The 25,624-nt window shown below is 35.9% G+C and overlaps 1 protein-coding gene across 3 annotated transcripts in view; it reads right to left on the bottom strand.

Annotated features, from left to right (window-relative positions):
* PRKDC (protein kinase, DNA-activated, catalytic subunit) overlaps nucleotides 1–25,624 on the bottom strand; it is a 220,451-nt gene that overhangs the window by 167,615 nt on the left and 27,212 nt on the right. For all 3 annotated transcript variants that reach the window (XM_053660916.1, XM_053660917.1, XM_053660918.1), the window contains exons 11-21: nucleotides 13,149–13,295; nucleotides 11,675–11,839; nucleotides 10,450–10,618; nucleotides 10,067–10,116; nucleotides 9,442–9,567; nucleotides 8,242–8,394; nucleotides 6,419–6,534; nucleotides 5,629–5,788; nucleotides 4,804–4,890; nucleotides 4,255–4,374; nucleotides 3,660–3,819 (exon numbers count right to left, since the gene is read on the bottom strand). In XM_053660916.1, coding sequence (XP_053516891.1) covers nucleotides 3,660–3,819; nucleotides 4,255–4,374; nucleotides 4,804–4,890; nucleotides 5,629–5,788; nucleotides 6,419–6,534; nucleotides 8,242–8,394; nucleotides 9,442–9,567; nucleotides 10,067–10,116; nucleotides 10,450–10,618; nucleotides 11,675–11,839; nucleotides 13,149–13,295 — 1,453 coding nt within the window. The remainder of the gene's footprint in view (nucleotides 1–3,659; nucleotides 3,820–4,254; nucleotides 4,375–4,803; nucleotides 4,891–5,628; nucleotides 5,789–6,418; nucleotides 6,535–8,241; nucleotides 8,395–9,441; nucleotides 9,568–10,066; nucleotides 10,117–10,449; nucleotides 10,619–11,674; nucleotides 11,840–13,148; nucleotides 13,296–25,624) is intronic.

The following is a 25,624-nucleotide window of genomic DNA, read 5'->3' as shown; positions in this document are numbered from 1 at the left end:
ACACATGTTCATTTTTATCAGTACAGAGTCATTATTTTACAGCTAGAAAGTTACTTCGCACTAGCTATGGAGATGCCTAGTATTTGCTGGCAGAGCCAGGTAAGCTGCATTGCTGGAAGACGCCTCACAGGTGACTTAATCCCAGCCTATCTTTTTTTAGCTCCAAGAAAATATTTCCAAGTGACAAGAAAACCTTACCCAGCTTTCTGCTAGTCTAGTTCCTGTCTTTCATATGATTTCATGCTTTTGGTCTGGTCCCCAGGGGTGGGAGCAGTGTCTAAAAATTTGGGTTTTGGTCTACTGACCATTTGGTAACTTTCTGTGGATTGATGCCAGATCTATCCTCTGATGGGCCAGAGATGAAAAGAGGATTTGGTTTTCCGTGTCTTTCTATTATCATTATTTTCTGTAGCTCAAATCAGTTCAGAATTTCATACACTGAGAAAAAAAGCCCTTTGATATATACACCGGTCAGTGTTTTGTTGGTGTCCTCTGTCTCTTGAGCTATGATTCAAATAGAAGAACTGAAGCTATTAGCTCTCCATGTGTCTGTGTATCTAAAAGACTGATTTGAGAAAGGTCTTTACTTCTCACCTTATGTGTGTGATGTTCTCCTATATTTGGAGGGTACTAATAAATGAGGTATAAAGTCTCTTAAACTAAAGATCTTTTCTGACTTACACAGAGTAATAAGCTTATATAAATTGAATAGTAGTAAAATTTTCTGAAAATAAGGATACTGTTTACAATGCCTTAAATAGCCCAGAGTCTTAAAAATTTTGCAGAAACTAGCTCAGAAGCATTTTACAAACCCATCTTAAGTAAAGGAGACAAGTTTAATAAAAAGTCTTTTCTTCCCTTTTAGTGTTAAGCATAATACAGTATACATTTTATTCTACTTAGGTGTGTTTTTCCTAAATGTATTCAGGCTTATTAAGCCTGGAAGTTAACCTTACTTCTCATAACCTTTTATTGTGGCATAAAACATATAACATAAAATGTAATCTTTTAACTGTTTTTAAATGTACAATTAAGTGGCATTAATAGCTTTCACAATGTTGTGTTACCATCACTATCATGCATCTCCAGACTTTTTCATCATCACAGCAGTCCTGCACAACTTTTAAGATCATGTTCAAATAAACTGAATCTTTATTTAGGCAACATTTTTATTTTGCAGCATACCAGCTAGCTATAAAAGATAACTTCTAAGATCTGTTGGTAACTTGAAAATTTGGACTGAGTTAATTAATGGATAATTACTGAATACCCAGATAATTTATAAGTAAAATATAGCAATAAAACACTATTACTAAGCATCACTTTTAAGTCTGTGTGCTTTTGCTTCTTGTTTTTACAGGCTATAACAGAGGCTAGAGTTGGGACCATGTGAATGAACGTGTCAGCAGATGTGTCCCCACAGGCTCCACATGGCTGGCAGACAATTTTCAACTATCCACTCCAAGTTTCCTCAAGTGAAAGAGGTAATTTTGGTAATAAGTTATAATTAATGAGTGGTTGAAACTACAGAAGCAATAACACAGAAATACAATTGTGGGTGTGTTTTTGATTTTCAAGGAAGGAGTTTTTCATAAGCAAGAGAATCTTGTGGTTTTCTGTCTGGATGTCTCTCCACAACTGTGAAACTCCACAGGTCTTTGTTTATGTGGGTTACAACCAGCAATAACTACCACACTGGAAGCAGAAGTGATTTTTTAAAAAATAATTTTATTTATTATTTTTCAAGTTGAAGTGATTTTTTTTAAAGACTTACATATTTATTTGAAGATCACAAGTTAATATACATAACACATTAGTATTACTTTTAAACAATTTGATCTGATCAACTCCCTAAGATGGGCTGCTATTTCAAAGTTGTGTTAGTTTATTTCAGAGTATAAGAGTATAATAAATAAAACTGTAAAGTCAATCTGAAAGAAACCATAAAATGAGTTAAAATTTTAGCAAAAGTCATTCAGTTTTAAAGGATGAACTTCTTCGGTTTCCTTTGTCTATAATATGAAAAGTTCTCTTGACTTTCTGTGCAATCTTCCAAGACTTCAGAAATATACACTGTAGTATTTAGGCATAAATACCCGCAATGCCTACAACTTACTCTAAGAGTTCATATATGTCAGTAGATATGGTACATGTCAAAATGTACAGGATGGGGCAAAAGTAGATTTACAGTTACGAGAAAACAAAACACAAGGCTTATTGTTATATTATTATATACTAATTACAGTATTATTTTCCATACAAACTGTAAATCCTGTAAAACTTTCCCCCATCCTGTACACACACACACACACACATAATCACACATAAAAAGTGAAAGTACCTGCAATAATAAAGCATAAGGGACAAAAATCTCAACTGCTGAAATTTGATAAAGAGTATACAGGAATTCCTTTAATATTAATGCAACTTTTCTGGAAGTTTGATATAGCAAATAAAACATTACTAATATTAGTGGCTATCTTTAAGATTATGCATTTTCTTGTTAGTTAAGTTTACTTAGTCTCTGCTTTTCCCCATCTTCTAATTATCTACAGTTACATATAATTATCAATAGATAAATCCTTTGCTTAAAAGAATCACAATAATGTCCCTTATTAATTTAGAAGCACAAATCATTTCAATGAGTTGGCAGAACTAAATTCTGAAAAGCAAATAAAAGCACAGTATTTGTCCCTAAATATATTAATTTTTAGTGAACTACTCAACAAGCAGCATTCCTTATATAATGTGAATTTTAAAAGCCTAAGTAAGCTACACACATTAACTACTTTGTATTTTTTATCTCTACATATTTGTTATTATCATTTACAAAAATATCTCCCCAAATTGTGACTTCTTCATGAACTCTGCAGTGAATGAAATTTGTCAGGCACCTTTCATTTAATGTTCCCAAACCAACAATATTTAAGCTGAACAATAAAATCATGATTAACATAGATAAAATTTTACAAAATAACACTTGATTTTCTATTTTCATAATAGTGAAGCTTCAGTTCTTACCCATACTTCAGTGTCTTTCTTCAAATTGAATCTTTTTGCTTCATCTGATAACAATGTCCCTTTGCACTGTGGTTCAAGTAAATCCCTTCCCCTTAACTCCAAGTACTACTTTTCTTGCTTGATAAAACTTTTGCCTGGAATTTTTTTCTCTGAACCTTTCCCCAATCCTATTTCTCCTATGACAATTATTCTTAACTGGTTAACAATAGTGCTTCATCAGTTATATTTGAAAAACTAGTAAAAATCAAATGAGATTAGGTCAAAATATAAAATTACTATTGAAATCTCTTATAGTTTTAATTTCTGTTTGATTGATTCAATAAACTTTTTACAAGGCAGTGTATCAGAAGCTGTAAAGAGTTTAAGATATTTAAGGTAAGTTCTAACCCTTGAAGATTTTATAAAGTTTGGTAGGATATAAGAGAATAAAATGAAAAATAGGTGTAATTCAGCTATATTTCCTGTGTCCAAATTATATTGAAATAAATTGGGGAGATTATAAAAATGCTAATAAATATATATTTGAATAAGTGGGGTTCATATTTCAGAAGTTACAAAATTACAAACAGTAGTTGTATTATGATTATTATATTCCCATTTTATTTAAGACACACATCATAATTCTTTTTAAGCCTTACCTGATAAGGCTGAAGTTTTCAAGTATCCATCAAGTCCAGGTAGAATGTCCTTATAATAGGGCTGAATTACTTGTTTGCTGATGTGAGCTGACCATTCTTCCAGGGCATTAAGGCCTACTTCTGCCAGTGGGGTATAGCTCAGGCCAAGTTTAAAAGCCATCTATATGTTAATACAAACAAGGTAAACTGAAACGCTGGGAATTTAAGACTTAAAGAGAAAAACCACCAATTAATTGAGGTTTCTAATGAATAAGCCTTTCTAGTGCCAGAACGCCAGGCACTGCTGTAGGTAAGTGGGTGCACCCCTGGTTATTGTCAGAAAAACAAGCACCACTAGTCTACATGGTTTGTGATATACTGCAGAATTTCAACACATGGAGGTTCAATTCTCATATCCAACTGTAAAGAAAGTTCAGAGAGGCCAAGCTAGGTGTCCCAAGTCCCAAAGCTATTAAGTAGCAGAAGTACAACTTAAACCAGGGGTGTCTGTTTAGTAAACACCTCCTGTGACTGCTATGGGAAGACCTGGATATTTTTGTGTTTTCTAGGAAATCCTACATAAATGAAATGAATTTGCTCAAGACAATGCATCTACCTGTAATGCAGGAATGTAGGCTCTAACATCAAGTTCAATGATGTCATATGGCAGGGACAGAATAAAAGTCAAACAGGAGGCCAAAAGTTCATCTTTGTACTGCTTCATTTTAACTGATACCTTAACAGGAAAGAAGAAGAAAGATAGTGCTGTGCACCTGAATAGAGCCTATGCTTTAAAAATCAACAAAAAAATATTTAGCTATTCTCAAATATGAAAAATGATTACGTAGCCTCTATATAACATGGCCATGATCATTTTCATATTAAAAAATGACCTAGGAAAAGTTCAATTCACTAAATTCATTAAATCCCCATATATGGACAAGCTAAAGAATCTACTAATTTTGAGTTTTTACCAAATTATTTTAAGAAAACTCAAGGGACTTTTGTAGTACCATGGCTTCCTGTGTTAGTGTTTTTTAATCCCTTAATTTTGATCTGCAAACAAATTATTAAATAAATAGACCACTTATGATCACTAGGAATTTGTTAAACATACATTTTTAAATAGTCCATGATAATACTGAATAAATCATTTAAAAATTACCTCTTTACCAAATTTTGCAAATAAAGCAAAGCAAGAATACTTTTCTGGGTCCTCAGGAGACTTTTTCTGACTCTTAGGACCAACTCCCTGTTGAATAAAATAGTAAATCATAAATTAGTACAGTGAATAATAATCAGTTAATTCTGTGTCCTTTAGACCAGTAGTTCCCAGCCTTCTTTCTGAGGGATGAATCCAGTTTTGCTTTGCCAACATCTCATGTGGAAGGGAAGGAAAAACTAGCTCTGAAAACATTTCAGGCAGAAGCCAGTGAGAAACAGAGCAGAGGTGGGAGGTGGATGGCTGATCAACAGCCATAGGCCTATGTCCATCCCTTCTTCCCCATCTTCTAATACATACACTTAGGAGCCCTGAACCCTGCTTATCCTGTAAGTAACTAGTGGGGTTGCTCATGACTGACTGGAGCCTTAGGTACACTAATCCAGTTATTCTCAGACTTTACTAGGCACCTGAGTGGCCCAGTAGTAGCACAGGCTACTGAGCCTTGCCCGGCTGCTCCCAGTAAGCCTGGAGAAGGCACTAGATTTCCCAAGTAATGCTGGTGATGCTGGTCCTAGGATCACAATTTAAAACCTCTGTTAACATACCGTAACTAGCTAGGTGCTTATAAACCTAGAACAGTATATGCTACTAGTTAACTTTTTTAAGAGCATCATCCAATTGTCATACAGCAGTTTTTACAAATATATAATAAATGTAGATTTTTAGAGTACAATATGCTATAATCTCATATTTTATAATGTATTTATATACTCATGGAATCTAAAAAAACAAAGGCATATTCAATATCCTCTAGAAAACACTTACCTCAAAATATTTTATTTTCTTGGCATTATTCACAGCAGTAGAAAGCAATTTGTAAAAACCACTAACAAGTGGCAACCGTGTACATTGCAAAATTAATTCATATGCAAATGAGTATACCCATGGCTCAAAATATTCTACATGTTTCTCAGAAAGAATCTCTCTGTAAAAACAAATTAAAAGCTTACTGTAGGAGAAGTGGGACAACTAGAATAGTATAAACAATAAAATATTTTTAAAATACAAGAGCTTAATGTAGAAATTTTTATCATTATCTTTATTAAGCCTTGAAACTATAAGGCAAATAATGAAAAGGTCTATGTCTCTATTATGTAACATTTTTAGGTATATATATATATTCCTTTGTTTCTATGTATATTCCTTGTTTCCCATTTGAGAATCTTTTAAATATATATTCCTTTGTTTCCTATTTGAGAATCTTTTAAACATTAAAAATAGTATCTGCAAACTAGTACACTTAGATATATTTTAATGATTCATATAAGCCAATTAGATTATATGTCTTTTGCTATTTTATTTCTTTTTTTTCCTCTCACATTTTTTTATTTAGTTTTTTTCAAGTACAGTTTTTTGTCTATTTCTCCCATCCAAGCCCACCCCCCTATTTTATTTCTTATATCTATGTAAGGATATTTCCTATATTATAGTCAATAACTGATCATTTTCACTTGTAAATAATTAGAATATAAAAAATACCTGCAGGTTTTCCTCCCTCTTTCTCTATCCCTTCCCCTCTCTCTAAAAATAAATAAATAAACATTTTAAAAAATACCTGCAAAATTCCACCAGGTTAATGAAAGCTGAAAAATCTTTAGGTCTAGCAGGATGCAAGTTGGCTGCTGGATCTGAAGTTGGGATCACCCAAACACTAGTAGGTTCATTTTCATCCTTAAAAATTGTACCAAAACAAACATTGTATCATTCTATTACATATTCATTCAACAAATAACTGACAGATTGACTTCACAGCTAAGGCCTCATGCTATAAAGGGATGTGAAGGGAAAAAAGTACTGATGGATCCTCAAAGCTTCCAGTTTGAGAAAAAAGATGGAACACACAGAAAACACTAAATAAAAGGATACACGGGAAATGATGAAGTGATAAAAATGGTACAAAAACAAACATACAAAGAGAGAAGTATCATTTCTTAAAGGAGCTAGCAATGACGCCTTGACAGAGGTAGAATTTTAAAACTTGAAGTTTTACAAAAAAACAATGACTTGGAAGTTTCAAACTAAGAAATAATTAAGTAACAGTGACTTAGTATTAACACATTAAGCTGTGTTATCAAATTTAAGGGGAAATGATAAACAACTAGTTAGGAATGCAGAGCTGGGAGCTGTGACAGAGGATAAGGTTAGAGACCAGCTTTATTTGGGATGTGCTACCATAGGTGACAACTGACCTGCTGCAATGAAGCAAGAAGGGCAGGAAACATGAAGAAAATGAAAGTGCAAGGGAAGCCACTGAAGACAACAAAAATGATAAACACGCATGCTCTAAAAAGCAGGTTTGTTTGCTGATGCAGTTCCACAAAGTACCTTTTGACAAGTTTTTTAATTAAATTATTGAGACATACATGAGGCATAAAAAGCAACAAAACACAATTGGTGTTTCCATCAGCCAGCATAAAAATTTGATTACAAATGTAATAAAGTCCATGTGACAAATGAACCTTTTGTTTTCTTTATTATTCTCTGCATATACTTCCCATTATCTCTTGTCTAACTTCACAGTATAACTGTGGAAGTGCATATGCACTAACTCAAACAATCATCATCTAGTCCATAAAAAAAAGGTCGATGGGCTCAAAAGCAAACTAGATGTTTTTACTAAAACTCAAACCCTTTGACACTAGTCTCATTACCATAGTATAGCATTTTGTTGCTAAAACTCTCCAGATGTAAGCAGAGCAACTCCCAAAAGCCATGAAAACTGGGTACAGAAAAAAGGAAAGCTGCATTCTTCCCTTTCTGACTATTGTGTATCTTCTACTAATCTCAAGAATCCATTTAGCCCTGGCTGGTGTAGCTCAGTGAATTGAGCGCAGGCCTGCGAGCCAGAGGATCGTGGTTTGATTCCCAGTCAGGGCACATGCCTGGGTTGCAGGCCAGTCCCCAACAGGGGACACATGAGAGGCAACCATACACTGACATTTCTCTCCCTCTCTCCTTCCGTTACCCTCTAACGATAAAATAAATAATTAAAAAAAAAGAATCGATTTAATATTGTGCAGCCCAAATTTGAAGCTTCCTTAGCTATAAACAAAAGGAATCTCAGTTTTCCCTATCCTACTACAAGGTCACCTCTGCACAAAATGAGATCTGACTCTTCACTGTTGCTAAGGAATAAATAATAAATGAGCCTAGCAAATAACTTTTCATGAAAAAAATGTTTTAACATAGTAAACATATAAATCACTTTTTGAAAAATCTAGTGACAATGTTTTCTACACATTAGGTTATCAGAATAGAAAAGTATCAACAAGACATACTAATGCTAAAGAAACCAATTTCCTGCTATATTCTAAGTGTGCTATACTTACAGGGTTGGAATACAAATGATGCAAAATTACTAGTGACAGAAGCTCTAACCTCTTGTTCCCCAACGTTCTGCTTTTCTAGTGCAAGATCCAGTTTGTCAACAATCTTCAAAACAGATTTTACAAATTCATCATACAGCAAACGATTCAGCCTTTGAAGGGAGGAATTCGCAAAGGAAAATGCTTCATCCACTAAAAAAGAATCCTTTAAAAAAATCATAAACTTCAAAATTTTGTGCAACAAGTATCAGAATTAATACTAAAGCATTTTTAATGCTGTTATATACAGATATATGTGCACATTTAGGTATTATGAAATCTGTTGTGTACACTGTAACAGATTTACCTGGAAGTTTGCAAGCTCAAATTGTAGACACCTTCTTAAATTATTAGGCCAATATCATTTTGGTCAGACGATACAACTTATCCAGTCATGTAGCAAATGCTAAATAAGTATATGGCAGTAAATGAGAAGATTTAGGCCAATCCTTATTAAAGCATTTTCCCCAATTAATTTGGGTTTGTGTGCATAAGCATGTATACTCCACGCACACTCCGTGTGTATGTTCAAATGCACAGACATGCACATATGTGCCTTTACATATAGGCACACACACGTGGATAAATATATATATCCTCAAAATGGATTTAAAAATATAATCTATCATTTCCTGAAAAGTGAAAGTACGCTACCATTTCAAAAATATAAGCCAATTACTTTGCCTTTACTCAGTCAAATATTCCATGGAACTTAACCTCAAAATATAGGGCTATCTATATCATATAAGAAAGAAATGTTTTACCTTACACAGGTAAAACTAGTAACACTGCTATTTTACCTCAGTAAAAAAACAATTAAAAATTCCTAATATTTTTCACCAGACAGGGATCATCTATTGACAAAAACTGCTTTTCCTAGCCAATTAAAAGCTTTGTCAGTCTATGTTAAAATGATGCCAGTTTCGCTTCAATATATTTATATATTATTTATTACATATATAATAGCTGTGTACCAATTTCCTTCATACAAATTAAATTGGATTTATATCTTCCTCTTTAACAAAAAAAGAAGAGCTCTTCTATAATGATGACACTGTTATATCATTAGTTGGAGCTATTAAAAGAAAAACCTTTAAAATAAACTATTAAAAGTCAGTAAAATATAATACTGAAGTAAGTCTTAAGTATATAAACTGTGCAGATTGTTAAAAAGGAACGAGGGTATTTTATGGCTTTAAAATTGTCACTTTACCATTATCTGGTCACAGCTCAGAAGATTTCTAAACAGATCCAAATAGTCTTTGTATGTGGGCACCTTCCATTTGCCAGTTCTAACTTCTCCTGATGCACGAAAATCCTCCAATTCAGACTCGGCACCCTGGGCAGGAAGATATTGTCCCAATATTTACTAATGAATTCACAAAATAAGCACTGCTGCCAGAACTTTCTTATTTCCAGAGTCTTCTAAGCTAAAACAGCTACCAGTAAGAGACTATAATTTGACTGAAGTAGATTATATAAGCATAATAAAAAAGCTGAAAAAATTATGTTTCTTCTATTTCCTATAATTTGAAGCAACTAAGATGTACCTCCCATAACATACCTAAGTACAAAATATTGTCCTAGAATTTCAAGAGAGAAAATATTTCCTTCTTGTAAAAATGTATACATAATATGAAATTTATGTTTAAGGATGTTTCATAACTTAGGAGTTCATTCATCTGTAAATATATAGAAGAATTACATCCTACACTTTTCAAAATGTAAACTATGGCTACTAACTGAAAGGGCTTATATATTTACAGACTGCAAACCACAGTAACATTTCTAACTTTCAGTGACAAAGGACTAATTTTCAAAACAGATTAAGAATTTACCTTCTGAAGGATCACTGGTTTAGAACATATTCTGATTAAACTCTGATGCACTGAAAAAATGAAAATAAAAATGAAGTAAACAATGAAAAATATAACCAAACACACAACAAAAAATGACAGCTATTATTTTTTTAACAGAACTTTACTTCTCAATTTTTTCTCTTAGTTTCTTAAAATCTTTAATTTTACATGTGGGACTATCAAGATTCAGAAGCACAAGGCAAATAAAAAAATTTTTTTAAACAGTAGAAGAAGATTTTGGTACATCAAAATATCAAAAGATAAAAAGAATCTGGCAACCAGATCCTATTTATCTATATCATATAAAATGTTCAGTGTTCATTATTCATTACCATAGAAACAAAAAGGAATTCCAAACTTACCCACAGTGCCAATGCAATTCCAGAGAACTGGTCCTTTTTCCGCTAGAGCTAGGAATACTTTCACTATGGCTCTACAACATACCAACTGCATTTTTGGACTATACTGTGGGAAACTGTCTATCTGTACCACAATGAGATGTTCCAGAACTGAAGTATACACCTCAGGAACCTACCAGAAATGGAGAGCAAAATAAAAGTTAGGGGAGGGAATAAATAAATATGGTAATAATATAAATATTCAAAGTAATTACAACTTAATTAGATACATACTAGATAAATAAAAAATTACTTATCTCCATCTACTAATACAATTTGTAAAAACTTTTATTTATTGATTTTGGAGAGAGATTTGAAAGGGAAAAGGAGAGAGAGAGAAACATCAATTTGTTGTTCTACTTATGGCTGCATTCATTGGTTGATTCTTATATGGGCCCTGACTGGGGATTGAAGCCACAAATTTGGTATATCAGGACAACACTCTAACCAACTGAGCTACCCGGGCAGGGCATTAATTTAACATTTGTAATTGTGATTACATGTCTTAAAATATTTTATTTATTTATTTTTAGAGAGAGGGGAAGGGAAGGAGAAAGAGTGGGAGAGAAATATCAATGTGTGGTTGCCTCTCATGTGTCCCCTACTGGGGACCTGGCCTGCAACCCAGGCATGTGCCCTGACTGGGAATCGAACCGGTGACCCTTTGCTTCACAGGCCCGTGCTCAATCCACTGAGCTACACCAGCCAGGACTGATTACATTTTTTAAAATCATAGAAAAACCTTCTAAAAGATACTTAGAATAAAATTCAATCTCAAGCAGCAACCTTAACCTTTTAGAAACAAGAAACAAAGAGTAGTTTTATGACTATAATTCTAGTGACACAAAATACTAATTAAAAACACCTTAGCCCTGGTTGGTGTAGCTCAGTGGATTGAGTGCTGGCCTGCAGGCAAAGGGTCGCTGTTTGGTTCCCAGTTGGGACACATGCCTCAGCTGCAGGCCAGGTCCTCAGTAGGGGGCACATGAGAGGCAGCCACACACTGAGATTTCTCTCCCTCTCTTTCTTCTTCCCTTCCCCTCTCTCTAAAAATAAATGTTTAAAAAATGTCACTTTAATCATAACAGGGCCTTAGAGGAGTGCATATAATTCACACAACTCCATCACATTATTTGAAGAGCTGAGATTAAATAAAATTGCACTCAGTTTAATTAATTATTCCACTTACTGTATCAAGGTAAAGTAAGACACTTGCAATAGACTGGAGGAAGCTTGGCATCTGGTAAACATGGTCATCAATAGTGTCCATTTGGGTGAGGAAGAGCTGTTTGCAGCGTTGAATAAGCTCAACATACATGAAGTCTACATCTTTTGCATTGATAACCTTGCAAGACTTTAAGAAAGGTAAATATAAATCTTTATCAATCTTATGAATGTCAAAATAACATTTAAGGTGTCTTATTAAGCCATGATTATAAACTAAGTATTAAAAAGTTTTTTAATGGAGAATACAGATGTAAAATACAGTGCATCTTATAAAATGCTCTTTAAAATAATCCGTAAACATATTCTAAATATGTATTCATATACAAAACACCTACAGATTTCAACTATATTCTAGATACTGTTTAGATAGCAGGTATTAAAGGCAAATAAGATGCAGTCCTTGCCCCCCTGAGGCTAGTCACCCAGAGAAAGAGGCTAAGAACTAAATTCAAAGTTGGAATACACTGCTATACTACACTGAACATTATGAGCCATCTTTATAATTCACAAATCTGATAATGCTACTACCCAACCTCAAATTTCCCAAAGGCTTCCTTAGATTTCAGATCTAGTCTAGCCTCCTTGAAGAACTGATTAGTTTCTGTTTTTAGAGTCCTCTCCTGCCTTCCTTTGTCTATCATGCTCTAGCTACACTGTCTACATATTTAACTATGGTGAACACATTGAAGTTGGTTAAACTATAGCATATGAAACTGAAAATTCTATGGTCTTGTTTACTTCTGAACCTTCTTACATACCATTTCTTCTGCTCTAAGTATATTTAAAGGAGGTGACAGAAATAAATGGAAGAAAATGAGGAAGTATCAGGCATAAAATGAATAGTGATAGGAAAGGCTGCAAAGATGAGCCATCATTCTCTGAAACAAGGGAGTAGACACTGAAAGGATAAATTTGTAGAAAGAGAGGTTGAAAGTGATTTTCTCCATAAAATAGAAGAGACCCACTAAGAGGGAAATAACTATGAGTATTCTCACTATTTGTATATATAATTCTTTCTGTCACTAGAATTTTTCTTTTTAAGATGTTGAATACCATTGACTACAATTTTACTTCATAAATAAGAAAACACGGCATAGTGGAAAAAAGCACAGTGTTTCTAGTTTTCACAGCTGAATTTATGTCTTGGTTCTGTTATCAACTGTGTCCTTTAACAAGTTACTCAATTTCTCTAGGTGTCAGATTCCTCATCTGTAAAGTAAAATAATAACCCTAAATGCCTGGAGGGGACTTATAAGGATTTGAGATAATATGTATACAAAATCCTAGTACATAGTAGGCACTAAACAAACAATTTAACAATAAAGAAAGTAGCAATGATATAGTCACATGTGAGATACTTTAAAAATGCAATAAATTATATTCCTTTACACTCTCAAATAAAACTAAACAGTTAAAAGAAAATTAATGAGCCATACTCCTGCAAAAAGTCCATATCCACGAATTGCAATGGATAAATCCTTGCTGCTTGAATCCATGTTCCTGATGATTCCATAAAATTGCTCCATAAAGTACTGAAGCTTACTCTTATGCATTTCTGCATCTTTTGCCACCAAAAAAGAAACCTGCAATTGCATAATATTAACTTTAAAAAAATACATGTCAATTCAAAACAATCTATATAAATAAGGCTAGAACTGTTTAATTAGAATCATTAATGTGTTTTTTAGTTCCATATAAGTACTTTTATTCATACAGAACCAATGATACATTCTATTTAGTCTCTATCAAATTCAGGAAAGATATCCCTTAAATAAAGCCTTATATATGATGCATTTTTCCAAGAGAAGACCAGGGAAATGCTGGAAGACGTAAGAGCAAAAGACAAAAAAAGGTTTAAAAAAGGATTTCTTTTTCTTTTGGCCACTATATTATTTTTAAAATCTATTTTATTGATTATGCTGTTATAGTTGTTCCATTTTTTTCTCCCTTTCATTCCTCTCCACCCTGCACCCCCTCCCACCAGCAATCCACCACCTTAGTTCATGTCCATGTGTCATACACATAAATTCTTTGGCTTCTCCATTTCCCATACTATACTTAACATCCCCCTATTTTGTACCTACCAGTTATGCCTCTTATTCCTTGTACCTTTTCCCCCATTCTCTCCTCACCACCTCACTACTGATAACTGTTCATGTGATCTTAATTTCCATGATTCTGTTTCTGCTCTAGTTGTTTGTTTGTTTGTTTATTTTTGTTCAGTTGTTGATACTATTGCATTTGTGGCCATTTTACTGTTCAGAGTTTTGATCCTTCCTTCCTTCCTTCCCTTTCTTTAAATTTTATTTTAATTGTTGTTCAAGTACAGTTTTCTGTCTTTTACTCCCATCCCAGCTCATCCACACCAGGCCTCCCCACCTCTCCCATTGCGCCCCTTGCCTAGTTTTTGTCCATGTGTCCTTTATACCTGTCCCCGTAAACCCTTCCCCCTTTCCCCTGAAGATCCCTCCCTCCTCTCCTCTCTGATCACTCTCAGCCTGTTCTCTATTTCAGTGTCTTTGGTTATATTTTGCTTGCTTGTTTTGTTGTTTAGGTTCCTGTTAAAGGTGATTTAGCATACGGTATTTGTCTTTCACTGCTTGGCTTATTTCTCCTAGCATAATGCTTTTCAGTTCCCTCCATGCTTTTGCAAAAAGTAGTAGCTCCTTCTTTCTTTCTGCTGCATAGAATTCCACTGTGGAAATTTACCACAGTTTTTAGATCCATTCATTTACTGATGGGCACCTAGGTTGCTTCCAGCACTTGGCTATTGTAAATTGTGCTGCTATGAACATTGGGGGCCATGGGTTCTTTTGGATTGGTGTTTCAGGGTTCTTAGGATCGAGTCCTTTGCCCACTTTTTAATTGGGTTGCTTGTCTTCTTAGAGTGGAGTTGTGTAAGTTTTTTTATATATTTTGGAGATTAAACCCTTGTCTGAGTTATCATTGGCAAATATGTTTTCCTGAACAGTGGGTTCTCTTTATTTTAATACTTTATTCTCTTTATTCTGCATGGCTTTCTTTAGCCATGCAGAAGCTTTTTATTTTGATGAGATGCCATTTGTTTATTCTTTCCTTTATGTCCCTTGCTCTAGGGGACATTTCAATAAAAATGTTGCTGCGTGAAATATCTGAGATTTTTCCTGCCAATGTTCTCCTCTAGGACTTTTTTTTTTTTTTTAATAATTTTATTTGGTTACTTTTCAAGTACATTTTTTTTTCCTCTTCCCCCCCCCGCCCGGTCTCCCCCCTCCCTCCCATCCCCCCCCCCCCCAGTCCTCATCTCTGTGTCATTCATACTTATTCCCTCAAAATCCCTCCCCCCTTTTTCCCCCTTAAGTTCCCTTCCCTCTCCCCTCTGGTCGCTGCCCACTTGTTCTCTATTTCAGCGTCTTTGTTTTTATTCTGTTTGCTTATTTGTTTTATTCTTTAGCTTCCTGTCAAAGGTGAGATCATATGGTATTTGTCCTTCAATGCCTGGCCTATTTCATTCAGCATAATGCTTTCCAGTTCCATCCATGTTGTTGCAAAAGGTAGTAGCTCCTTCTTTCTCTCTGCTGCATAAAATTCCATGGTGTATATGTACCACAATTTTTGGATCCATTCATTTACTGATGGGCACCTAGGTTGCTTCCAACTCTTGGCTATTGTAAATTGTGCTGCTATGAACATTGTGGTGCATAGGTTCTTTGAAATTGATGTTTTAGGATTCTTGGGATATAATCCTAGCAGTGGAATTGCTGGGTCAAAAGGCAGGTCAATTTTTATTTTTCTGAGAAAATTCCATACTGTTTTCCATAATGGTTGTACCAGTCTACAATCCCACCAACAGTGAACTAAGGTCCCCTTTTCCCCACACCCTCTCCAACATTTGTTGTTTGTTGCTTTGTCTATTATAGCCATCCTGACTGGTGTAAAGTGGTATCTCATTGTGGTTTTAATTTGCATCTCTCTGATAGCTAACGATATTGAGCATCTCTTCATGTGTCTCTGGATGTTCTGTATGTCCTCTTTAGAGAAGTGTCTGTTCAAGTCCTTTTCCCATTTTTTAATTGGGTTCGATGTCTTCCTAGAGTGGAGTCGTGTAAGTTCTTTGTATATTTTGGAGATTAAACCTTTGTCTGAGGTATCATTGGCAATTATGTTTTCCCATACAGTTGGTTGTCTTGCTAATTTAATACTGTTTTCTTTAGCCATGCAGAAGCTTTTTATTTTGATAAGATCCCATTTGTTTATTCTTTCCTTTATATTCCTTGCTCTAGGGCACATATCTGTAAAAATGTTGCTGCGTGGAATATCTGAGATTTTCTTGCCAATGTTCTCCTCTAGGACTTTAATGGTGTCATGGCTTATATTTAAGTCTTTTATCCACCTTGAATTTATTTTGGTGTATGGTGTAAGTTGGTGCTCAAGTTTCATTTTTTTGCACATAGCTGTCCAGTTCTCCCAACACCATTTGCTGAAGAGGCTATCTTTACTCCATTTTATGTTACTGCCCCCTTTGTCGAATATTAATTGACTGTAGAGGGTTGGTTTGATTTCTGGGCTCTCTGTTCTGTTCCATTGGTCTATGTGCCTGTTTTTATGCCAGTACCAGGCTGTTTTGATTACAGTGGCTTTGTAATACAGTTTGATATCAGGTATTGTGATCCCTCCTACTTTGTTCTTCTTTCTCAAAACTGCAGCTGCTATTCGGGCTCGTTTATGATTCCATATAAATTTTTGAAGTGTTTGTTCTATGTCTGTGAAATACGACATTGGTACTTTAATAGGTATAGCATTGAATCTGTATATTGCTTTGGGTAGTATGGACATTTTGATGATGTTAATTCTTCCAATCCATGAACACGGTATATGTTTCCATTTGTTTGTGTCTTCCTTGATTTCTTTCTTCAGTGCTGTGTAGTTTTCTGCATACAGGTCTCAACAAAATATTAGCAAATCGCATCCAACAATATATCCAAAAGATAATACACCATGACCAAGTGGGTTTCATCCCAGGGATGCAAGGATGGTTCAACATTCGCAAAACAGTAAATGTAATTCATCACATAAACAAAAGCAAAGACAAAAACCACATGATCATATCAATAGACGCAGAAAAAGCTTTCGATAAGGTACAACACCCATTTATGATAAAAACACTCAGCAAAATGGGAATAGAGGGAACATTCCTCAATATAATAAAGGCCATTTATGAGAAACCTACAGCCAATATCATACTCAATGGACAAAAACTAAAAGCTTTTCCACTAAGATCAGGAACAAGACAAGGATGTCCACTTTCACCACTTCTATTCAATATAGTATTAGAAGTTTTGGCCACAGCGATCAGGCAGGAAAAGGAAATAAAAGGCATCCAAATAGGAAAGGAGGAAACAAAATTGTCACTGTTTGCAGATGACATGATAGTGTACATGGAAAATCCTATAGACTCTACCCAAAAAACTGCTCAAACTAATTAATGAATTTGGCAAAACAGCAGGATACAAAGTCAATATCCAGAAATCAAAGGCATTTTTGTATACAAACAATGAATCAGCAGAAGCAGAAATCAAGGAAAAAATCCCATTCGATATAGCAAAAAGAAAAATAAAATATCTGGGAATAAACCTAACCAAAGAGGTAAAAGACCTGTATGCAGAAAACTACACAGCACTCCTCTAGGACTTTAATGGTGTCACATCTTATATTTAAGTCTTTTATCCAGCTTGAATTTATTTTGGTGTATGGTGTACACCAAACTGGTGCTCAAGTTTCATTTTTTTTGCATGCAGCTGTCCAGTTCTCCCAAGACCATTTATTGAAGAGGCGATTTTTATTCCATTTTATGTTGTTATCCCCTTTGTCGAATATTAATTGACCAAAGGGACTTGGGTTTATTTCTGGGCTCTCTATTCTGTTCCATTGGTCCATGTGCCTGTTTTTATGCCAGTACCAGGCTGCAACACAGCAACCATTGGGGGTCCTTTGTGGTTCCATATACATTTTTGAAGTGTTTGTTCTATGTCTGTGAAATATGCAATTGGTACTTTAATAGGTATTGCAGTGGATCTGTAAATTGCTTTGGGTAGTATGGACACTTTGATGATGTTAATTCTTCCAATCCATGAACATGGCATATGTTTCCATTTGTTTGTGTCTTCCTTGATTTCTTTCTTCAGTGTTGTGTAGTTTTCTGCATACAGGTCTTTTACGTCCTTGGTTAGTTTTATTTCTAGGTATTTTATTTTTCTTTGTCCTATATTGAGTGGGATGTTTTTTTCTTGATTTCTGCTTCCACTGTTTCATTGTTGGTATACAAAAATGCATTTGATTTCTGGATATTGACTTTGTATCCCGCTGTTTTGCCAAATTCATTTATTAGGTTGAGGAGTTTTTTAACCAAGTCCATAGGATTTTCTATGTACACTACCATGTCATCTGCAAACAGTGACAGTTTTTTTTTCCTCCTTTCCGATTTGGATGTCTTTTATTTTCTTTTCTTGTCTGATCATTGTGGCTAAAACTTCCAATACTATATTGAAAAAAAGTGGTGAAAGTGGACAACCTTGTCTTGTTCCTGATCTCAGTGGAAAAGATTTCAGTGTTTCCCTATTGAGTATGATGTTGGATTTAGGTCTCTCACATATGACCTTTACTATGTTGAGAAATGCTCCCTCTATTCTCACTTTGCTGAGTGTTTTTATCATCAATGAGTGCTCTATCATATGAAATGCTTTTTCCACATCTATTGATATGTGCACTCAACTTTCTGTCTTTGCTTTTGTTTATGTGGTATATTCCCTTTACTGACTTGCGATTGTTGAACCATCCTTGCACGTCTGGGATGAATCCCACTTGGTCATGGTGTACAATCTTTTTAATGTATTGTTGGATGCGGTTTGGCAATATTTTGTTGAGAATTTTAGCGTCTATGTTCATCAGCAATATTGGCCTTAAGTTTTCTTTCTTTGTTGTGTCTTTACCATGTTTTGGGATAAGGATGATGCTGACTTAATAAAAAGACTTTGGGAGTCTTCCATCATTTTGGATATTTTGGAATAGTCTGTGAAGAATAGGCTATTCCTTAAATGCCTTACAGAATTCTCCTGTGAAACCATCTGGTCCGGGGCTTTTGTGTGACAGGAGTTTTTTGATTACTACTTCAATTTCATCTGCTGTTATTCATCTGTTCAGGCGTTCTGCTTCTTCATTGAGTTTTGGAAGATTATATTTTTCTAGAAATTCATCCATTTCACTTTGGTTTTCATACTAATTTCTTACAATCCCTTCTATTTCTGTGGTATCAGTTGTTATCTCTCCTCTTTCATTTCTGAAATGAAAGAGGAGAGATTATTTGGGTCCTCTCTTTTTTTCTTAATGAGCCTACTTAAAGTCTTGTTCACTTTTTTTTTATCTTTTCAAAAAAACCAGTTCCTGGATTCATTGATCCTTAAAATTGTGCTTTTTGTCTCTATGTCATTTAATTCTGCTCTGACCTTGGTTATTTCCTACCTTCTACTTGCTCTGGGCTGTCTTTGTTGTTGTTCCTCGAGTTCTTGTAGGCATAGGGCTAGGTTGTTTGTTTGAAATGTTTCTATCTTTTTTAGGTAGGCCTGTATTGCTATGAACTTCCCTCTCGGGACTGCCTTGACTGTGTCCCATAAGTTTTGAGTTGTTGTGACTTCTTTTTCGTTTGTTTCCAGAAACTTTTTGATTTCTTCCCTAATTGCATTTTTTGACCCATTCTGTTAAAATCACCTCCATGATTCTGAGTGCTTTTCCCCTTGAAGTTGGTTTCTCGTTGAAGTCCCTTGTGATCGGAGAAAATGCTTGGGATGATTTCAATTTTCTTGAATTTGTTGAGGCTCGTTTTGTGTCCTATCATGTGGTCTATCTTTGAAAATGTTCCATGTGCATTTGAAAAGAATGTGTATTTAGCTTCTTTGGGATGAAGGGTTCTATATACATCAGTTAAGTTCATTTGATCTAGGCCACTGTTCAATGCCACAATATCTTTGTTGATATTTTCTCTGGAAGATCTGTCCATTTTTGACAGTGGGGTGTTAAAATCCCCTACTATCATTGTGTTGCTGTCAATAACTTTCTTGAAGTCCTCTAAGATTTTCTTCATGTATTTGGTTGCCCCTATGTTGGGTGCATATGCATTTACAATGTTTATGTCTTCTTGGTGGATTCTTCCCTTGAGTATTATGTAGTGGCCATCTGGGTCTGTCTTGACAGCCCTTTTTTTGAAGTCTATCTTGTCTGATATGAGTATTGCTACCCCGTCTTTTTTTCCTCTGTTGGTTTGCTTGGAATATTTGTTTTCAGTCCTTCACTTTCAGTCTGTGATGGTCTTTTGTCCTGAGGTGGGTCTCTTGTAGGCAGCATATGTGTAGGTCATGCTTTCTTATCCTTTCAACTATTCTATGTCTTTTGATTGGAGCATGCAATCCATATATGTTTAAAGTTATTATTGATAGGTACTTATTCATTGCCATTTTCATACCTGTGTTCCTCTCTCTCTCTCTCTTTTCCTTCCTTTCCTTAAAACAAGCCCTTTAGCATCTTTTGCAGAGCTGGTTTCGTGGAGGTGTATTCTTTTGGACTTCTTTTTGCCTTGGAAGCTCTTTATTTGGCCTTCTATCTTGACTGAAAGCCTTGCTGGGTATAGTAGCTTTGGTTATAGGCCTCTGGTTCTCATTACTTGGAATATTTCTTGCCATTACCTTCTGGTTTGGAGTGTTTCCATTGAGAAGTGAGCTGCTAACCTTATTGGGGCTCCCTTGTATGTTACTTCCTGTTTCTCCCTTGCTGCTTTTAACATTATGTCTTTGTCTTAAATTTTTGCCATTTTAATTATGATCTGTCTTGAGGTGGACCTCTTTGGCTTCCTCTTGATTGGGACTCTGTGATTCCTGGATTTGGGTGAATTTTTCTTTCATCATATTAGAGAAATTTTCCATCATCACTTTCTCAAATAGGTTTTCTATCCCTTGCTCTTCTTCTTCTCCTTCTGGTATCCCTATTATATGAATATTACTGCAGTTCATACTGTCTTGTATTTCTCTTAATCCCTCTTCATTCTTTCTGAGCCTCTTTTCCTTTTCTTGCTCCTTCTTGGTGTTTTTTTTCTTTGTACTCTATCTCGCTGATCCCATCTTCTGCTTCATTGATCCCGTTGTTGATTCCTTCTACTGTGTTTTTCAGTTCAGATATTGTATTCTTCATTTCTTCTTGGCCCTTGTTGATAGTTTCTATTTCCTTTTTCATGTTGATACGGTTTGCAGTGAGCTCACTGTAGTTTCCCTGTAGTTTCTGGTAATTCATTGTGAGCTCATTGAGCTTCCTGATAACCATTGCTTTGAACTCAATATCTGATAGTTGACTTGCTTCTATTTCATTTAGCATTCTTTCTGAGGCTTCCTCCTTTCCTTTCATTTGGGGATTGTTTCTTTGTCTTCCCATTATTTGTGAGACTCTTGTTGTTTGCCTCAGTTTCTTAAATTGATCTGTTCTGGCTCCCTGGGTTTACGGTGTGAACTTCTGTGGTAGAATACCTGTGAGCTTCAGTGGTGCAATCTCCTTCAGATATCGTGGTGTTCACAGCTCCCACCTATACTCTTTGTTGTGATCAGTTGGATGGGTAAGGCAAAATGTTTTAAGACAGCAAGAGAGTATTCTGTGATATTTACAGTAGCAGCTGGTAGAAAGATAGGAGATCCTTTGGCTATGTATAGCATTAATCGTGATCTTCCACCCAACTAACTGATTTTTAGAAAGGATGGAAAAAAGAGAAGACTCTTGTTGGGGAGGGAGTCATTGTGAGTTGGATCTAGAAAGCAGTGAGGTTGTTGGAGGTCATATTTGGAGGTAAGGTGAGAGTAAAAGACAGTAAATAGGTGTTGTGTGTAAAAGAATAGAGTTAATCACTACAGTAATAGAGTTCAGGAAAGAGTGAAGTGAGCTAAGATCTGGAAGGGTGTTGTGAAGTGTTTACAATTGTATGGACCAGCTATTATTTACAGTAATATTAGAGCAACAATCATATGACAGAATCTATGAGATCTAGATGACAAGAACAGAAGTACAGGACCTTCAGTAGTATGCTAATGGAGCACAGGTGAAGTAAAGGACAGTAAATTAGCAATAAACTATGAATAAGAGAACAGGGAAATCTGTCAAATTATATAATATAATCAGCCAAGCAAAGAAGACTAACCAGAAAAAGGAGGAATACAAAAATACTATTAAAATAAAAAATGTAAGAATAATAAAAATAATAATACAAATATGCAATAGCTTGCAGGTTATATGTAATAGCAAAATGAAATTTGTCTCATTATCTCAGCTGTCCCTCCCTGGGTCCAGTTCTGGTCTTTTCACAGTTCTGGGTTTTTCTGTCTTACTTTTAGGTATTTAAAAGAAAAAGGGAAATAAAAGAAGATGGAAGGAAGAAGATATAAAATTGGAAAGAAAGGAAGAAGGAATAAAACAAGAAAGAAGGAAATAGAAACAAAAGGAATTGAGAGATAAAAAATAATAATTAAAAAATAAAAATTTATTAAGAAACAAAACAAATCAAACAAACAAACCAGAAAAACCTCTTGCTGGTTTGAACTGGCCAAAGCGGTTTTTCCGGTGTTGCTGGCTGCAGCAGGCTGAAGGTCAATTGGTATTGGCATCGCTCTTCTCCCTTCCTGTTCAGCACTCAGTCAGACTCACAGGTACTCTCCTCAGGGCTAGCCTCACACCTCTCAGTAGGGCCTTAGGTGTGGTATCTAGGCCTTCTAAGAGCGTACTCTCCCCGAGTTTACAGGTGTGGGCTTCGGGCTTTGTGCAGAGAGCACACTCTCTCTGGGTTTACAGGTGTGGGCCCCAGGCCTTCCACAAAGCACACTCTCCTCGGGTTGTGGTCACATGTGCTTGGCCAGGCTGCCTCTGGTCCCACAGGTTGCAGTGGGCACTCTCCCCAGTGCTATGCGTGGGTGCTCACAGCCCCTGTGTGTCTGCCACTTAGTCCTCGTTCCCCTCTGTGTGGCTTCAAGCAACCAGGTCTCTCTCAATGCTGCTCAAACCTTGTTTGGCCAGGGAGAAAGCGGTTGACCCAGCTCTGTACCAAGAGCCCTGAGGTAGACCTGGTGGGTACCGGGCCTGGGGCTGCAGCCTCCCTGGTCCCCATGCTGATCCCTGGGCCCTTATTGTCCTGAAGCACTCTCCTTACTGTCTGGTTTTTCAATGCGAGCTATAATTTTTGATCTCCTATTTTCATATATGCTGTGGTACTGTTGGCTGTTTGCTCTGTTCCTCTTAAGATTGGCTAGGTTTTTCTCCAGTGTTTAGGGGGAAGTGGAATCTGCTCCCTCCTACCTCCCCCATCATCTTCCTACAGGCTTGATCATCTTTTTCTTAGGTAAGTCCCTTTAACATTTCATATAGTAAGGGCTTAATAATGATGAATTCTTTTAACTTGACCTTATCTGGGAAGTACTTTACCTGCCTTTACATTTTAAGTGATAGGTTTACTGGATAGAGTAATCTTGGATGTAGGTCTTTGCCTTTCATGCTAGCCCCTTCTTGCCTGGCAAGGTTTCTTTGGAGAAATCATGTGAGAGTCTTATGAGAAATCCCTTGTAAGTAACTGTCTCCTTTTCTCTTGCTGCTTTTAAGATTCTCTCCTTATCTTTAATCTTGGGTAATGCAATTATGATGTGTCTTGGTGTATGCTCCTCCTTGGGTCCAATTTCTTTGGGACTCTCTGAGCTTCCCGGACTTCCTAGCAGTCTATTTCCTTTGCCAGATTAGGGAAGTTCTCCCTTATTTTTTCAAATAAGTTTTTAATTTCTTACTCTTCCTCTTCTCTTTCTGGCATCCCTATAGTTCAGATGTTGGAACACTGAAAGTTGTCCCAGAGGTTCCTAAGCCTCACCTTATGTTTTTGAATTCTTATTTCTTCATTCTTTTCTGGTTGAATATTTATTTCGTCCTTCTGGTCCAAATTGTTAATTCGAGTCCCCATTTCCTTCCTTTCATTACTGGTTCTCTGTAAATTTTCCTTTATTTTACTTTTCACAGCCTTCACTTTTCCCTCTATTTTATGATCACACTCAAGCAATTCTGTGAGCATTCTGATTACCAGTGTTTTGAACTCTGCATCTGATGGGCTAAATCTTCATTGCCTAGTTCTCTTTTTGGAGCTCTGATCTATTCTGTCATTTGGGCCATATTTTTTTTGTCTCAGTGGGCCTGTTATGTAGTAAGGGGCAGAGCTTCAGGTATTTGCCTAAGCAGAGTAACCCACTTTGGTTTGCTGTGATGCTGTATGTGGGGGAGGGGTCAGAAAGGGAACAATCCCATATGTTCAGCTCTGCTGCCACTACCTGCAAGTACACTGGACCCTTCTGCTGCTGATTCCTGGGTGGGTTTGTGTACCTTCTAGGACCCTGTGGATCTCTCCAATGAACTCTTCTGTGAGACTGGGAATTTCGCCTGCCACCTCAACCCCGACAGGTTTTTTCAGTCAGAAGTTTTGAGGCTTTATTTCCCCACACTGGAACGTGGGTTTGCAGCCTGCTTTGCTCCCCAGTTTGTCCACACAAATATGGGACCACCCAGTCTACCAGCCCAGGCAGACCACCCCAGTCTTCCAGAAGCTGCCTTGCTGCGAGTCCTCTCTGCCAGGCTGCCCCTCTCTGACCTTCCTACCAGTCTGCACGAATGTTTCTTCTTTAACTCCTTGGTTGTCGGACTTCCAAGCAGTCCAATTTTCTGGCAGTTCTGGTTCCTTTTGTTTTTAAATTTGTTGTTGTCCTTTTGGTTGTGTAAGGAGGCAAAGTGTATCCACCTATGCCTCTATCTTGGCCAGAAAAAAAAAGGTTTTCAATTAAGCTCCCTGACGAAGCAGAAATCACTTGAGAGCTCATCTATGACTCACAGGGTAACACCTACGTATGCAAGCCAGGCGGCCAGCAGGTTGAGAAGTCATCAACAGACTGGGAGCCTCGTTAGCTGCACAAAGTAAGTTCAGAACTAACATTCAGAAAGACAAATCATCTCATTAAAAAGAGCCACAGACTGCAAGGCTTAAATTAGGTAAGGAAAGAAAATAGTACTTAGAGAAGCAAGTAAATAGATCACTATTTACCAAACTGACAACAGCCTAAATGTAAGAACATAAGTATTCAAAAAGCATTCTTAATTTCAGCACAAAGTCTCCCAAGACTAGGATAAAAAGAACCTAGACAACTATCAAAGGCACAGAAAAGACATCCACCTTTCATCTCCATGCTTCAACCTCACACAAAGTCCAACATGTCTTTAGCACATGCTCTTCTAGACACTTGTTTCCTTATTATTTTAGAAGAAAGGGATATCATACATATTGCTCCATAATTTCTTTTTCCAAAAACACATCACATGAACACGTTCCTCAAAAAGTAAACAAACATCATCTATGTGATCATACAATAGTTTTTTTTATTTTATGAATATACCGTAATGTTTTTGAATTTAGAACATTTCTCATTTTTTTATTTTAGTACATTCATCAAACATCCTTTTAATGTATTTTTATCCAAATATTTTGTTTATAGTAGCAAGAAACTTGGAAACAATTATATAATAGTAGAAGAAAGGTTTAAATATTATGGCTTGTAGTAATAATATATATCAACCATGTTGCCATTAAAAATTAATCACGCAGACTTCAGTGTGCTATCAGAAAAACATATTCAACACAGCTAACTCTTGAGGCTACAAAAATTATAAGCAATGTGCCTCTATATCAAGATGTCTCTCTTCCTCTGACCTCATTCCTTTTTTGTGGGGACATAAGAACAAAAGGAGAATAAAACAGAGGGAGAGACAAAGGAAGGGAGGGAGAGATCTAGAAGCATCACCATGAAAATGGTGATTTTTTTTCTCTTGG

This window comes from Artibeus jamaicensis, unplaced genomic scaffold, assembly GCF_021234435.1.
Source record: "Artibeus jamaicensis isolate MK-2021 breed Jamaican fruit bat unplaced genomic scaffold, CSHL_Jam_final scaffold_916, whole genome shotgun sequence".
Lineage (NCBI taxonomy): Eukaryota > Metazoa > Chordata > Mammalia > Chiroptera > Phyllostomidae > Artibeus > Artibeus jamaicensis.
Note: the sequence above shows the minus strand (reverse complement) of the source record. Positions and strands in the feature narration are given on the sequence as shown.